The sequence below is a fragment of the Megalobrama amblycephala genome, linkage group LG23 (genome assembly GCF_018812025.1).
Source record: "Megalobrama amblycephala isolate DHTTF-2021 linkage group LG23, ASM1881202v1, whole genome shotgun sequence".
Taxonomy (NCBI): Eukaryota; Metazoa; Chordata; class Actinopteri; order Cypriniformes; family Xenocyprididae; genus Megalobrama; species Megalobrama amblycephala.
In genome coordinates, this window is record NC_063066.1 from 14117418 (window position 1) to 14134913 (window position 17496).

The 17496-nt window shown below is 38.6% G+C and overlaps 1 protein-coding gene across 9 annotated transcripts in view; it reads left to right on the forward strand.

Annotated features, from left to right (window-relative positions):
- Positions 1-17496, forward strand: part of diaph2 (diaphanous-related formin 2) — a 441980-nt gene that overhangs the window by 102203 nt on the left and 322281 nt on the right. For all 9 annotated transcript variants that reach the window (XM_048176558.1, XM_048176565.1, XM_048176564.1 and 6 more), the window contains one exon: positions 10526-10665. In XM_048176558.1, the coding sequence (XP_048032515.1) occupies positions 10526-10665 (140 nt within the window). The remainder of the gene's footprint in view (positions 1-10525; positions 10666-17496) is intronic.

Here is a 17496-nt window from a genome sequence, read left to right on the forward strand (position 1 = left end):
TGCTCTTGACAGCAGCAGTGGACATTGCGTTTGGACAGTTCAGCTTTTATCTATAGATATAAAAACACCAAGCTGACCATGTCCTTTTGGCCTCTGCTCTGTTGCTTTGAAAAGCATTTATTTGCCCGGTAGGTCAAGGAAAAGGGGGGGAAAAAAGCTCTTACATCAATAAGTCGTGAGCATGTTAAATCAGTTTATTGAGGTCTACAGTACAGAGGTTAATGTATACTCTGATCTCTGAAACATTGTAATCTTTTGCCAGTTATTTTCCTGCATAAATTGCCTTCTGCTATTTGAAAAAGTACATGGTCTTTCTATAGAATTTTATAGAGTACAATTTGACTAAATTGCAAGTTCATGACGTACCAGTCAATAATAACTCGTTGCTTTTTTCCCGACCAGACCTTTGCTGACCCGTGTGCAGTCTGGCGATGACCGTCTATGTTTGACCTACCGGTGTTCTGCATTCTTCCCCTCTCTGTCCCTGAGGCCTTTGCGAATATGGGGCTATTTAACTGAATGTATAGGGTATTACACTCAGTGTTTGCATTGAAATGACAGGAGAATAGTTTTTAATGCTGTAATCCAATCATGCTGTGCCACCTGCAGTTGTACGAAGCCTTTCAGGGTTCCTTCTTTAATCAACTCATAGCTATCACTTTGTTTGCCATCCTCAGATGACTTGGCTTCATGCCTGAGACCTGTGTTTACCACCATGAACAGAGAACTATGATTCAGATAGTTTTGTAAGTAATATGCTTTTGCATAGTTTTTATCTAGGTCTCACTCACCTGCCTGTGCTCTACGGGACTGCCGTGTGCTTTCAACAAAGCGAACATCAGCACTTTAATGTGCAGGTGGAGGATGTGGAGTGATTTGCTGTTGGATAGGTTCCATTTTACAGTGACACAACACACTGATAATGTTGAGTCAGCTAAGTGGTTGTGACCGGGTGAAACGCTGCATGATTGGCACTCAGGAATGTTCCAGGTTCAGTAGAAAGCCTGTTTTTTTTTTTTTTTGTTTTGTTTTTTTTTAGTTTATATAAACAAATCACATTTTTAGTAATGCACTTATACTGGAAGTCTCTGGTATTCAAGAGAGATTAAAAACAGAATTGTGTAGCTCATATCTTTATATTTATTTATAATGTTTAGGTCTGGTTGTTGTTCTTTTGAAATAGTGTGTATTTTTAAAGGATTAGTTCACTTCAGAATTAAAATTTCCTAATAATTTACTCACCCCTATGTCATCCAAGATGTTCATGTCTTTCTTTCTTCATTCAAAAAGAAATTAATGTTTTTGAGGAAACATTTCAGGATTTTTCTCCATACAGTGGACTTCAACAGCTACCAATGGGTTGAAGGTCCAAATTGCAGTTTAAATGCAACTTCAAAAGGCTCTACACAATCCCAGCCGAGGAAAAAGAGTCTTATCTATGTCTTATCTTACTTTATGTAAGTTATCTTTTTCTAAAAAACAAAAAAAATTATATACTTTTTAACCACAAATGCTCATCTTGGAATAGCTCTGCGATGCGCCACGCATTACGTAGGTCACGCGTGATGTAATGTAGGTTGAAGTATATATATATATATATATATATATATATATATATACACACATATTATTAGAAAATGACCGATTGTTTCGCTAGATAAGACCCTTATTCCTTGGCTGGGATCATGTAGAGCCCTTTGAAGCTGCATTGAAACTGCAATTTGGACCTTTGGTAGCCATTGAAGTAAAACCATTGAACCATAATTTCTTTTCTTTTAAACATATTGGATGACATGGAGGTGAGTAAATTAATAGGAAATTTTAATTCTGAAGTGAACTTATCCTTTAACCTTCATTTCAGATCAATGCCTTGATGCCCAATGCCCAAAAACATACAGCATGACCAGTGTAGTCCTATTCATGAACAAATAACTCTTATGAATGGTTCTTTTTAGTGAATTCAGCATTAGTCCGATTCACAAACAAATGACTCTTTTAAATGGGTTATTTTAATACATAGTTAAAGTTAGTTAGTTATGTGAAGCCTGTTGAAATTAAGCAAGTTTTGTGGATGTGCTGAGTGGTTGTTCATATAACTTGTATTTATTGTAGTTAAAACATTTTTTTTGTTTTTTAATCTCACATATCTTGAGGGTAAGTCAAAAACATTTGGTGCACAAACAAAGCATTTTGCAGATGCTACAATAGAGCAAAACTTGTTTTGAACACAGAACATTCTCATTAATATCTCAACATCTGCCCACGTTTCCTGAGGTGATAGAGTAGTTAGCTATTTCGTTAGCAGGGTGGCTCTTCTCCTTTATGGCAACGTAGACCGTGTCCCCTGTGAGATGCCACTCCTGTGTGTTTTTATGAAGAGAGAAAGTGCAACGCTGCATGTCTTTATGGGAAATAACCTAGTGAGTGCAGCTCCCAGGACACATCAAAAGGCTTATCACTGAGAAGCAGAGGATGTCCTCAGGGTCTTTCTATGGGTGCTATTGTCCATGCATCTCAACTGATGCTGCATTCAGCTGACCTTTCAGACCAGAGAGCCTCTGGAAACTTCAGAGATCGGGATGCTTTTTTGTTAACGTGTGTGTTTTCCTTGTGAGCTTCTGTTTTGTGGCTTTGGTTGTTTACCTATAGAGAAGGTGCTGGTTTCCCCGTCTATAAGGCTGTCAATCAAGCGCTAATGAGTAGTAAATTATGGAATAAAACATTTGCAACCACTTGGCTTTGATATGGCTTCATGTGCACTAATTGCAACGATTATATCTGTATTATTTTTCAAAAAGATCAGTGGGGCACTCCAGTAATTTTCATTAATCATGTACAAAGAAGAGGTAATTAAAAACCCCATTATCACCAATCATTTTGGGTGTTTATGGAGGGATCCGAATATTAATATAATTTAATTCACACAAGACATTGAATGCACAAAAGATTATTTCAAGGTCCCGCTGTTTCATAGCATGCATATCTGTTCTCTCCATGGAGTTTTGCTGTAGTAGTTTCCTGTTATGCATCCTGTTATGTGTGTGTGTCTGATGGTCATGCTCATGGGTGCATGCTGATGATAACCGCTTCTCTTACTTTGATGGTCCCTCACTGTTGTCACTGAGATATTCGACAAGGTCATGCGAAGTGTGGAAGAGATAGAGTCATGGGGGTATCGGCAGCAGGTTATCTGTTTACTCCGTATTAAAGTGACACTCACTTACGAACCGTAATTTAACAGAATTATTCCGGTGCGGTGACCTCACATGGAGATAAATTACATCCACAATATGCGACACACTGCTATCACTCTTCTCCATCAGCTCGTAATCATGCTCTTTCCACACATATCTGACTGCAAACAGACGTGCATCTGCCGATCTAGATTCAGATCTGGTCCTGGATTACTCTGGAGCATCCTGTGAGCACAAGGCTAAATAATGACATCATTCAGGAAGTCTTTGCAGAGAAGGACTGTTTCCATAGACATAGGAAAGGGCGGTAGATTAACAGTTTGCGTGAAATACTGAGTAAAAGCCTGGATATTATATTATATTAACAATGTAATCTTTACTATTTACTAAATCTTTATTATTTCAAATTAATGTAGTTCTTTTAAACTTTATATTAATCATAGAACCCTGAAAAAACGGTTTCCACAAAAATGTATAGAGCACAACAGTTTTCAACACTGATGATTATAAGAAATGTTTCACTGAATTAGTATATTAGAATGATTTCTGAAGGATCACGTGACACTGAAGACTGGAGTAATGACTGCTGAAAATTAATTTAATAAATTACATGATAAAATATAATATTTCAAAATATTGTTTTTTACTGCTTTTTTTATCAAATATATACAGTTTTGGTCATTTATTTTTTAATGTAATGTAATGTAATGTAATTGAATTTAAAGGGATAGTTCACCCAAAAATTAAAATGTTGTCATCATTTACCAACTTTAGAGTTGTTCCAAACCTGAGTTTCTTTCTTCTGTTGAACACAAAATAAGATATTTTAAAGAATGTTGGTAATCAAACAATTGACAGCCATTACCCTTAATAGTAGGAAAAAATACTATGGAGGTCAATGGCTACCATCAACTGTTTTATTACCAACATTCTTTAAAATATCTTTAAAACAGGAGGGTGAGTAACTGATGACAAAATTTTCATTTTTGGGTGAACTATCCCTTAAATTTTATTTAATTTAACCCCTTAACTGTCATCGTCCTGCTAGTGGGACGCTTGGCGCTGTTTTTATTTATTGCCTTTTACATATTTACTTATCACATATTTTAGTAATCATCATAAATTAGGTATGATTCTAAAGCTTAAATCTCAGAACTCATCCTGTGAAAACCATTTTGAAATCGGACATTGCGTTACCATGGAAACTGTACTTAAAATCCTTTTAGCAGGCCCCTCCCCTTAGTTAGCATTGTCATGTTTCATATTACAAAATTTATTTTAACTACTTTATAGTCAAAACTTTTCTAATCTTGACAAAACACATATTTAATTTAATTTAATTTAATTTAATTTAATTTAATTTAATTTAATTTAATTTAATTTAATTTTGTTTTGTTTTGTTTATCCAGGGTCTTTAACTTTCTCAATTCAATCCATTTGTTGTTGCTTTTTTCTCATCTCTAAAAGGGATGGACCAAATCACAGATTTATACTTTTCTAGAGGTTTTAAGGCTGATTTCCTTTTATAACTCGGTTACCTTTTTTTTTTTTTTTTTTAAGTAATTGGTTTAAATAATCATACCTTTTCATTTAATGTCCTAGGATTTGAACGTTGCTTAGTTAAAGATTCAAATTTTAAAGCCAGTTTGTGCCTCCTTGAGGAAGACTCCTTTTTGTCCCCTTCATAGTCAACAGTTGTTTGTGACAGCATGTGGCACCCAATGGCTAGTCCCCATGCCACCTGTCGGTTTGCTGCTGTCTCATTATCAATGGGTGTAGGATGCGGAGGTGCAGAGAAACGCAGCGGGCCCGTCTCCTCCCCTTGCGATACTTGCACTCTCACATCAGATCGAGCCAAGGCCGCATTACAGTCAGGGAAAACACACACACACACACACACACACACACACACACACACACACACACACACACACACACACACACACACATAGCCAGCCTGTGTCCCTGTACCAAAGTGAAATTGACAGGCTCACTGGAGTAATTGTTCCCTGCACTATTGTTTCTGGCAGGAAATGCTGTTATTGACAAATAAGGATTCAATAAGACTCTGAGATGAACACTTTGAGCGTGGTCAAAGGACTATATTGGTCTTTTCACTGAGCCCTGATTCTCTCTCCTCTTTTTCCCTTTCTTTCCAAGTCTATATCTTTTTCTTCTATTTATCTCTCCAGCACTCGACCCATCTGCTGGTTGGTGTCTCCTCCTTATCTCTTTGTCGCTCTCTCTTTTTTGGTCTCCTCTTTCTATGTGTTTTCTTCCTTCCCCCTCCCGTGTGCTTTCCCTCAAGAGTTCCTTCAGACCCACACACAGACCATGTTCTCTCCAGCCAACAGCAGAAACCCAATTACAGTGAACCAGTAGATGTGGCTGTCTGCATGATTAGTGTGGTCTGGTGTAATGTTGATATCATCCCAAAGGATTGAGCTGGCCAGGGTCATTAAGCAGCATATTATGGCCTGTCTTTGGTTTCCAGTGATAAAGGTCAATAGATAGTGAAACCAGAAACTCTCTTACTGGAGTAGGTTAGATTGAGGGTTCTGCCTGTTTTTGGCAACAAAAGAAATCCAGAGAGCACTTTCACCATTGCTTTTCATTCTTTATTGTTTGCAGCAAACTTGATCTGTGGCACAATACTCAGTCAGAATGCTTGGGATTTTGTGTTCACAGTAATCATTAGAGTGGTGTTTGTCCATGTAAACTTGTGGCCATGATGCCATAAGGTGCTGTGGGAGCACAGGGCTGTTGTCTTGTGGCTGCTAAGGTGTTCTAGGTGTGTCAGTATTTTTGTGTCTTTTATCATCCATATATGTATGATGTATTGGTGCTATTTAAGTTATTGTCCGACATTACAGATTTCTTTTTTAATCAGTATGGTCAGTGTTGGATGTTTAATTGTGCATATTCATTTACCCTGTTTTTACATTTACAATACCTTTTGCTATAGTCATTATTGTATTGTAATTATTGTATTGTAATTATATTATATTATATTATATTATATTATATTATATTATATTATATTATATTATATTATATTATATTATATTATATTATATTATATTAAAATGTATTATTATATTTTTATTTAAAATGATATATTATTGTTAATTAATTATTGTTAATTAATATTATATAATGTTAATTGAATGTCTATTAAACTCATATCACTTAAAAACACTGTCACACAAAATAACACTGTTAAATATAATCTTTGGTAAATCTCAAAATAAATGTATGCTTTTTTATACTGTCCATTATGTTTTGATGCTTAAATTCTCTTGTATTTAGAACCATTGATTTTAGTGTTTTTTAGTTATTTATCAGTAATAAAAAAAAAAAAAAAAAAAAAGTGCATCCAGAATGTGCCAAAGTATAACACGTTTTGCTAGGGATTTGCACAAACCCTTAACAATAAGTATGAGAAGTACATGCTATGCAGAATAGAAAGTTACAGATACCTTTTACTTTTCCAACCCAAGGATATTCTGAATATATAAAGATAGTCATAGCTCTGCCTGTGGTTTAGTGAATTTGAGGTAGCTGTCTGCAGCAGGTCTGGAAAGAGCCAGGGGCAACTACAGTTACTAGAGACAGTAATGAGGGAAGAAATAACCTCTCTCGCACACACACCCTATTACTTCTATCAGGCAGGTATAAGCACACCAGTCGTATCTGGTCCCTCAGATTCCCTCATCTGAACTATAGAGGCAGATAAACTGAGTGATCTTTAGTTGGATCCAGATCAAGACAAATTCAAGTATGAGGACCTGCCTGAGAAGAAAGCCGAATTGCTTCAACCTGAGCGTCTCAGATGTGTTTGGAGGTAAAAGAGTTGTTCTTATCCTCCGATGGAGAGGAAGAGAGTGTAAAAATGGTCTAAGTGAGTTCGCATAAATTTTGAAGAGTAGTTAGATTACTTTTTTTTTAAAAGGCATGAAAGCACTCTGCAAAGAACCACTTCTTGAACGAACGTCTTATTCACACAAATGATGGTACAAGAATACACAAGGTCAGTGCAGATTCACAGCTGCCAGTCAACATCAAGGCCACTTTTATTGCAACAACAACCTGTCATGTCGTTCTAAAACACCGCCCACGTTTAACCAACTGCTTAAAACCTAATACTAACACCTGCTGATCGCACCAAAGTAAATCACTGCGCCGTTTGCCATGTTTACACATTCTGCAGACTCAACACGTACAGTGTCTCCCCATCGCAGCCCCCTACTTGCCTATAGTAATGGCTCATTTATTTTCCTGTTGCTATATAAACCAGCACTGCTGCCCGTGTCGGAGTTTCTTCACTGCGCCTCGATAGAGCAGAAATGGGACTCGTCACAAAGATGCCCTGTTTATTCCTCCAAGACTGCCTATTAGTGCAGCTTGCCTGCTGGGAAAGCCACATCCTGGGACGACGACATTAAAGCACATTCGTACCAGGGAAGAAACCGCTAATACTCGCTCCATACTACCCTACATACTTCTCTGTCTGTCTGCATTAATTCATCCTCCGTCTACTCGGGTGACTTTGACAGCCCAACCTGCCCTCTTCTTTTTCCTCTGCCTCGTTTGTCAGGTTGTTGTTTTCAGAACGTACAGATGGAAAACAGCTTCAAAAGAAAAAGAAACACATGGATGACTTAGATAAGAGAGAACACAACCGTGAAGAAAAAAAAAATGAAAATATATAAAAATAAAAGAAACTGAAGTAAAATGACACGAATAAGAATGATGTGCTATATAAAAAAGTGGAAAGCAGTAGTGTGGCACACTTTCAATTCTTTTGCCCAAGGGGTGCAGTGCAGGTAACAGATTGACAATCTTCACTCCGTCTGTCTAACACATAAGAGTAAAGAAAGTAGTCACAAAAAACCATGAGCTTGACAGCTTGCACAAACTGATTTTTGTATGCACGGACGTCATGAATAAATCCACTTAGGTCTGGTTATATAGGTAGAATGGGATGGTAAGACTTCCCGTCTGTTTCTAAATTGATTGTTTTCAGTATTTGATCTGTTTCCTATAACAGACCAAATACGTTTCCTGTTTCCTCATAATGTAGTTTTATTTTATACACCTGACCTGTGTTTGTTTAAAGGCTCTCATCTGTGCAAATCAAACAGTTTAATCACAAAGTAAATGATGTAAAAATGTAGCTTATGTATGTGCAAAGGTTTACTGTCTGTATGCATCTAATAAGTGAGGGATTGTGGGTAGAGCATGCATTACTGCAGTGTATGAGATTGAGAGAGATTGTTTGTCCTGTGAATAAAGCAGCATACATGAGTGGATCAAATGCAGTCTTTATGGAGAATAACCAAAGTCATTCCTTTCTCATAATTGAGTAATACCAACTAAATACTAAATATAATAATTATCAAGACTTTTATTTGATTCATTTTTATAATTTATTTTTCATTAATTTTATAATTTGTTTTAGGGTGTGTTCACACTTGTCATGTTTGGTTAGATGAAAACGAACCCTGGTGCGATTGCTCTGTTAGTGCGGTTCATTTGAACATGTGTGAACGCTGCCATTCGAACCCTGGTGCGCACCAAACAAGCGGACCGAGACCGCTGAAAAGATTGGTCTCGGTCCGCTTCCAAACGAACCCTGGTGCGGTTCGAATGATATATGAATGCAACACGGACCAAAGACATGTAAACGAACCAAAAACAGGAAGACGAGACCCTAAAAAGGACAGAATCCTCACGCATAACGTTTTTTCTCGTCATAGTCGCGAGTTTGCCCATCACAGGCATCAGACGTGCGTCTCCATGCTGCAGATCATTTGTGTGTGTGATGGAGGGATTTCCGACGCTGTTTTGACTCCTTTACACATTTTATAAGCTCTTCACGAGTTTCCAGCTGGCCAAAATACCATCATATGCAGGCTACACACCGCTACGCACACACAAGAAGCGCATTTATCTCAGCACACACCATTGTTTTGGATGTTCGGTAAGTTCCTTCTCAAAATAGGCAATATGTCATAAAATCCAACCAATCAGGTTGTAAACATATTCCTATGCCTTTAGGTTCTGTGATAAAATTGCCAATCTGAACGCTAATTGGACCAGGACTAAATGTTTTTTTTTGTTTGTTTTTTTTTGGTCCGGACCAAACAAACCGAACTGTAAGTGTGAACGCACCCTTAATGTTACCAAATTCAGGTTATTGTAATGTGAATAGCAGTTAAAGAGGTCACAGTACCATAAGGAATGCTTTGGACATTTAGGAACAGTTGTGTTCACTTAAACTAATAATATTACTTGTAATCACTTTCAAATGAAGCTTTTCTCTTTTCAGTTTCTTGTGCATAATGTTTGATTGGATTCTGATTCATGGTCTCTGCAGTTTTAAATCTCTTTTTTTTTAAATCAGTTTTTAATAAGTTTATAATCAAAAAAATGCCTTGCAGTGTCACAATTCATTTTAGCCTATGTGCAAATTATATCCACTGGTAAATTTTTACCATGTTATGAGCACATTTCCCTAATGCAGTTAATTCCAGTTCATTATAATGGGATGTTTTATAAGTCTAGTTTATATAACATGGTTGTCACTCTGTATGTCACTGTGTATTAACGTATATGAACCACATTTAGTTCCCCAACATGACCGACAGCTGTATTCTGCTGCTGCTGTGTGAGCGTAGCCGTTGAACCATTGAAGCTCAACAATAGGTTTCTATCCATATCAGCACAAAAATGTAATATTTTAAGAAGCACTTTTATGTTGTTGTTATTTATATATATATTGTGTGTGGGAGCATTTCCCATTACTCCACTGTAGAATTAGCATGTGGCAGCTCCTGCTGACTAGTCTAGCTGGTAGCTCTGTGTCAGTCAATGCTGTGGGTGGGCAGTCTGCTGATTTAGGGAGGAAGTGAGTCTGCAGTTATGGAGTGTTAGTAATCATTCTCACCTGCTGGAGACTGGGATACAGCTGGGAGCACAGGGGTGCTGCCTCATCCACAAATCAGGTGTTGGTAACTACTTCCCCCTCCTACTATTTTCTGTCTGTTGTCAGATGATGAGGATGGACTCACTTGAAACTTCTTCAGAAAAATTCCTATGATTTTGCTCATTTACTGTTAGCATGAAGATGAAAAAGTGTATCCCTTATAAGCTGTTTGAAGTCAAAGACTGCAAGAAGAAGCAGAGAGTTCATTCTTTCTTAGTATGCTCATGATCTCCAGGGATGATCAAGTCTAATACAGATGTTGTAATTAACGTGTGACAGGCCTAACAGGGTGTAAAGCGCAGCGGTGCAGTGGCTGATCCCTTAATGTGTCTTGTTCCCACAGGGTGGACTGAGGAACAGCAAGCACGAGTGTACGCTGTCGTCACAAGAGTATGTGCATGAGCTGCGCTCGGGCATCTCCGAAGACAAACTGCTCAACTGCCTGGAGTCCCTGCGCGTGTCCTTGACCAGCAACCCAGTCAGGTCAGTCGGTCATTTCTCCCACACTTTGTCCACAGCACTAACCATTCCAGTCTCTCCTTCCTCAACCAAATTCTGATGAGGAACCTGACACATCAACACTCATTTTAGCCACCTCCGACCACCCTCTTGTTGCAAAATGAAAAGTTAAAGCTAATTTTCCTGTCTGCATGTGGCAATCTTGGAGGATTTCTTTCAGGATGCTAATTGGAAATCTGTCAATGAGTCTTTTAACCTTCGGTCCGTATGGATCCCCAATTCTGGTTAAATGAGCGTAGCCGATAGCATAGCCGGCTAAATGAGTGTATCCACCAGTCACTTTGAGCCCGGCCCTGTCATCTCCTCCTCTCTATCTATTAAGCTCTAATAGATAGGAAATCCTTTTTTTAACACTTCAGACAGCCAGCCATTCTCTGAAACGTTAATAAGCACACCAACCACCACTACAAGACCAGACGCCTTCGCTTTCAAGTCCCTCCACCAAAGTGCATATCCTGACGTTGCCCGCCTGTTTTTTTAATCTGTTCTGATCATGCCTAATGTAGTACTTAAAATAATTTTTCGCATCTCTCAGCCTCCCCTTGTCTATTTCTTCCACACTTTTTTAAATTTTGTTTTTTTTTTATTTTTATTAGCCTTTCTCGTTCACTCGTAATAAGGTCCGTCTTAGTTCCCCCAGCCTACTCTCCCACAAAGTCTCTCCTCCCCTCTCGTGGACGGGATTTTTAAATTTAATTTGGTCCCAGTAGCACAGAGGAACACTATGTGACAGCAGACTCTCTCAATTATTTACCAGAGTACTGTCTGAGAGATGGTTCTTAATGTGAATCAATGAGTGCAGCATATAAAGTGGTCATCACACAATTGGCAGGCAGACGATCTCTTTACGTCCACCGGTGCGCAGTGGGAGAAAGGACCCGAGTGGAACCGCCATTTGATCCGATGGCATTACCCGCCGAGGCTCTTCTCAACAGATGGGTTTTGCGCTGGAAAGCAATTAATTGACGCCCCTGCCCTTCTCCCCAGATGGCGGTACAGTGCAATGAGTCAAAGGAACACAAACACTGGAATGACTTTGCTATTGTTTTCCTGTCTCAGAACACATAATATAGAATGTGAGTTGTAGAACACAGCGCCTCAAGGTAATCTCTTGTTATTGCCCTAATTAAATGAAGGGATGGCAGCTCGTTCTGTTGTCTTTATCAGATCATCACAGTGCGGCACCGGGGCCCGTGCATCCAATTATTTACTCCACTGTTAGTCATTAATCATGGGAAACGGATACAGAGCGTTGTTCTTCGAGAAGCCCACACTTCGTCCCCCCATGAGGACAGGTTGTTTGTAAAGATCAGACTTGCTGGCTGAAGACGAGTGGCGTCAGCACATCTTCTCCGTAAAAGGGCAGTTTGCGCTGAGGGGCCGCTGAGGCCAGGACCACCCTCCGGGCGTTTGCAAATGGCTGAACTTGTGAGTTCCCAGTCAGAAAGGGGTGCCGAGCGGTGTCTCACCCACCCACTGAAGGTCAGGTCTTGCTCAGAGAGTAGCACCCTGGGGTGACGTGCTGCATGGAGATACTCGCTGTGCTGATATCGTTCTCCTTTACCTCAGTCTATCCGTTTTTTCTTTTAGCAACACTGAGGGAATACTCAAGCTTCTCACCGGCTTGCTTGCGTTACAATTAATATGAGTTGAGCTAATTATTACGGATCACAAAACACAATATCCACCCCTGTGCTGAATACATGTACGTTATGTTAATGTAACCTTTACAGTTTTCTAGGTTTATGTAGACAGGACAGGAACATCATACACCGCTATTTGTATAAGTGGACCGCTTTGTGTGCAGTTCTATTATTCGGTTTGCAAGAAACATCTAAAGACAATTTTAGGTAGTGAGTTACACACTACAATAGTATTTCGTTTGGATCAAGAATTCAAAGAATGGCTTGACATGCTTCATCCCACACAGATGGGAGATAGTTAATGTGCTTGAAGTTTAATTCCTGTGGGACCCAACTCATTTCTTCCAAAACCACTGGTAATTTTTTTTTTCCAAACTGCAATACGTGTAATTTTGAAATGTTTTGACATAAAGCCAAAGTACACGCTGAATGAGAAATTATTATGTGATGAAAATGACCGCAAGTTCCCTCACTTTGCCATGGTGCAGTTACTCACGAGTCTCTTCTCTGTCCTCTGCAAGAAATATGTTAGAGTGTGAATTATTTTTAAGTCATGATTCCTGTAGCATGTTCTGTTTACTCATGGATATAAAAGGGTAGACTTCTCACACGTTTGTTTAGTAATTAAGTTAATTTAAACGTGATGCATACCTAAGTTAATGTAAGTGCCTTTATAAATGATTGTTTTAAGCTTCATATCATCTAAAAAAGCAAAAGCCAAAATGATTTAATCAGCAGATCAAATCCTGTCAACTGAGCCTGACTTGTGCTGAACCTGGAATATTCTTTTCAAATAATTCTTAATTTTAGACATTTTAATTAAGTATATTTTTTATAAGTGAGTAAGAAGAGTCGAGCTATTGTCATTGTCTCTTAATCTTCTCTGATTGGTTGACCTGTGTTTATGTAATAGTTTAATTGTCTGGGCTGAGCACCTGTTTGGCTGCCCATGTGGCTTCTGGGCTGGAGAAGACTCCCATTTCCCAGTAGTCCCTCACAGGTGTGGAGCTCACTGCCTCACACATCCATACACAGATGGCTGCGCTTGGGGTGGATACAGCGTCTTCCTTCAACATTTCGCGCTTCCTCTCCCCTCCCTTATTTTTTATTTTTTCTCTCTCAATCCTACACTGCTCATTTTGGTAAACTAAAAAACACTTCTTCATCTTCTAGCTTTGTCTCACTATATATCCATCATTCTCTCACACTTGGAGTCTTGTTTCATTAACTCTGAATTCTCAGGCTTGCCAAAATGCAGACTAACAGATAATCATTGGGTCTTATTTCCTCATTTATGGAGAGTTAATATGCACTGTAACTAATGGCAGCCATTTTCTCTTGCCTCTCTCATGCTTTCGTTCTCTCTGTTTTTATTTCTTTCTAATGCAGCTGTACAAACAGTGCCACGGGCGCGCAATGTAGTGCAGAAACAATATTACAATGCAAGAAGTAATCCAGAACTTTCTTAACACCCACTCATGCATAAAACCCTCCAGCTTTGTCATCCATTTCAACAGCTCCAATGGCTCTTATGCTTGCGCACATAGACGAGCAGTGAGAGATCTCCAGTGGCGTACCGACTGCGATGATTCTTCATCAATGCACCACCAATAGGAATTCGTGTTTTGTCTGTGACATGGCCCCATTACACTCTTCTGAACGTCCGAAGGGCTTCACTTTTCACATTCTGGTGCTGAGCCCTCGGTATTACACTCTCCGCTTTTACACTCCACTTTAAATCCTAGCTGTGACTTGCATATTGAATCTGCAGGCTCAAAGATATGCAGTGGAGAAAATCAGACAAACCTGAACTTGGCTCCAACTTTTCAATATGTCCAAATCTTCATGGTGGAACTGGATGCATTTTCCCCAGAGAGTTTTTTTTTTTTTTAGTAGCTATTTATTTATTTATTTTGCTGTGTAGGGTTTGAATGTAAGCTAGCCGTGTGTTGTAGTTAGCAGTGTGGGACATGAGCCTGAGGAAGCAGAGATGTGTATTGGAGTGAAGATGTGCTGACACTACCAGCAGCCCCGTAGAGCCTGAGAATCCATCATTCTGCCTATGCGGCCATCCTTCGCCAAGCGCTCGTGGACACATGTGCAGGAGGTAATGGGCTTATTAGTGCCTTTGAAGATTTGATACTCCTTAACAGGAATCCGTTCAGCCTCAGATCCTGAAGGCTATAGCCCTACTCGAGGCTTTGAATGGTAGACTATGAAACAATCACACTCCAGGTGTCTCGGTTTGTGCTCTTTAAGCACCAGTCTACTTAGAAGTTCTCATCCACCTGTATTGCTACTTTGTATGATGGGAAACAGTATTTCTCATCTGTCACACATCTGTCCTTATTAGGCTCTCCCATAATACATTGCAGCAACATGTAATACCTGACAAATGTTTGGTACTTAAAACTTTTGGAGGGCACTGTAAGCAAATGTATTTTTATTTTTTTTTATAATTATATCTTGTTGCTTTTTTATTTTTATTTTTATTTTTTTTATTTGGAACGTATAGACAGAAAACTTGGGTGAGAGACAACTGCACCACAGCTCTGACAATATTCATTTTATTTGATAGCAAAATTGCTGATCGAGTCCCCCATGTGTCAAAAAGTGGCTGTGCCAAATCTGTCACTTTTGAGCTTCCATGATGGTTAGAATGTAAGCAGTAATTAGTAAATCACAGTAGGTTGTGGAACAAAGATTAAAGGGATAGTTCACCCAAAAATGAAAATTATCCCATGATTTACTCACCTTCAAGCCATGTATATGACTATCTTCTTTCAGATGAACACACTCAGAGATATATTTTAAAAAATATCCTTAGTCCTCCAAGGTTTATAATGGTTGTGAATGGGGGCCCGCATTTTGAAAAAAAGAAAAAAAAAAAAAAAAAAAAAAAAAAATGCATCCATCCATAATCAAAGTAATCCATACAGCTCCAGGGGGTTAATAAAGACCTTTTGAAGCAAAGCGATGCGTTTTTGGAAGAAAAATACCCATATTTAAAACTTTATAAATTGAAATAACTAGCTTCCGGTGGACGACCGTACGCATACTGTGCAACTCGACTCTGTCGAGACGCGATGCATGACACAGGATGTTTTTTTTTTGTTCAAAATGCGGCCCCCATTCACAACCATTATAAACCTTGGAGGACTAAGGATACTTTTAAATATATCTCAGATTGTGTTCGTCTGAAAGAATATAGTCATATACACCTAGGATGGCTTGAGGGTGAGTAAATCATGGAATAATTTTCATTTTTGGGTGAAATATCCCTTTAATAAAATATCTAAGTATTAGTACTTAAAAAAAGGCAAAATACAATAACATATCCATATTGAATGTTCTGGGTTTATACATGTTTGTGGGCATGGCTTATGTTTCACAAAGGCTACTTGAAGGAATTATATTAATATAATAGCAACCAAGTTGTCACAATGAATAATGTCAGGAGACATACAGATGCCAATGCAAGTTGTCAGATATTGTTTATAATTCAAGTCTGCCATTTAAACTTTTCTTTCGCACACCTGGCTAGACACCCTTGTCCATCATACATAATTGATTTTTTTTTAAATGTATTTTGACATTTCTCTATATTTTTTCTTCAGCCAAATCCTGATGACAGGTGTGAAGAATAGACAGTACACTCATGCAATGCTAAAACTGATATTGAGAAGTGAAAGTTTATTATTTTATAGAATACATTTTGAATTATTGGACAGTTCTCTCTCAAAAGACTGCTTTGATTAATTGTGTATAAGTATTGGGAAATAGCTGTCTGGATGATGTCTGTTGATCCTGTTTTACTTTGTGTGCCTGGGATGTAATAGGCAGTTTTCTGACTGTCAAGGTCAAGAGAGTGGAAGCAGACAAGCTACATTCTTTCTGAGTATTTTAAGGTAGAAACTTTGAACATATTTAGAGTTACTATATGTTGTTATCCCGAAAAAGTTATCAAAACTTCACCTGTTGGTCCGTGAAATAAATCGTCTGCGTCGGCGTGGGGGCAGAGTGGGGCCAAGTTTGCGGCGTTCTGCTAGGGTCATTTTTTTCCCATGCTGTGTGGCTAGTTTCTGCTCTCTCTCTCTCTAGACTCCAAATGTTATTAGAAACCTAGTTCTGGCCCTCAGGCTCTGGATCAGCTCTCCTGATCCAGGCAGCACCAAGGAGAAATAAAGGACTGAAGTCTGACAAATTATCAATTCATACTTGCGCAGCTACAATGTGAGACTTAAGTGTTTTTGATTTTGGCCTAATGAAGACAGTTTGTAACGGTTTTCTGCAGTGTTTTTATTCTAATAATTTCATAAGTGAAGTTTTTCTTGGCTTTAATTTGCGCAAATACATGCTACTTACTAATTACCTTGTTTATCACTACCATAAGACCCAAGCATTGATTGGACGTGATCTTCTTCGGTACCCTGCCATGGTGGCTAAGCTGTCTGCAAAAATAGACACTGTATTTTCTTCATGAAGATTATTGATAACATTTAGCCATCATAGCCCTGCATACCCCATCAAGCCCTTTGTATACGTGAGAGCCGGTGTACCTGAGACTGTGTTATAGAGGGTCTAATAGAAGCAGCGGCCACATCTGCCACTACAGAAGAGCTTTTTCCGAGGCAGTAAAGGAACCCACCAATCCTGATGTCCTTCGTGACTGGGTATATTTTAAGCGGGATGCCCATTTCATTTTATGCCACCATCTGTTAACCTCAAAGCTAGCCGTATCTGCGGAGCCCTGCAGCAAGGCATACATAATTCAGATATCTGATTTGAATTCCATATTGATTTAAGTGAGAAATGGTATTGCACAGGTACATGGGGAAAATTAGTATTCTGCTGTGCTAAATTCAATATCTTTGGGCTGTCTGTGATTTTCACCGCATCCTCTCTTGTTATTAATTGTTTTGTCAAGCCTTCTCACCTTTTATGGGAGGTTTTTGGTGGCTTGTCTCATGCTGAAATTACATACTGAGGTAGACTGATCTGACTAATATGGATTTTTTTGTCTGTTTTTTATTTTCTGCGCGAGTATTACAATTCCGTAATTCCATGACAAACATTACAATCAAGTGTTATATAGATAGACTATATGTCAGTGCTCCATATTAGAGTATTTATAGGTTTATTTTTCCTCTAG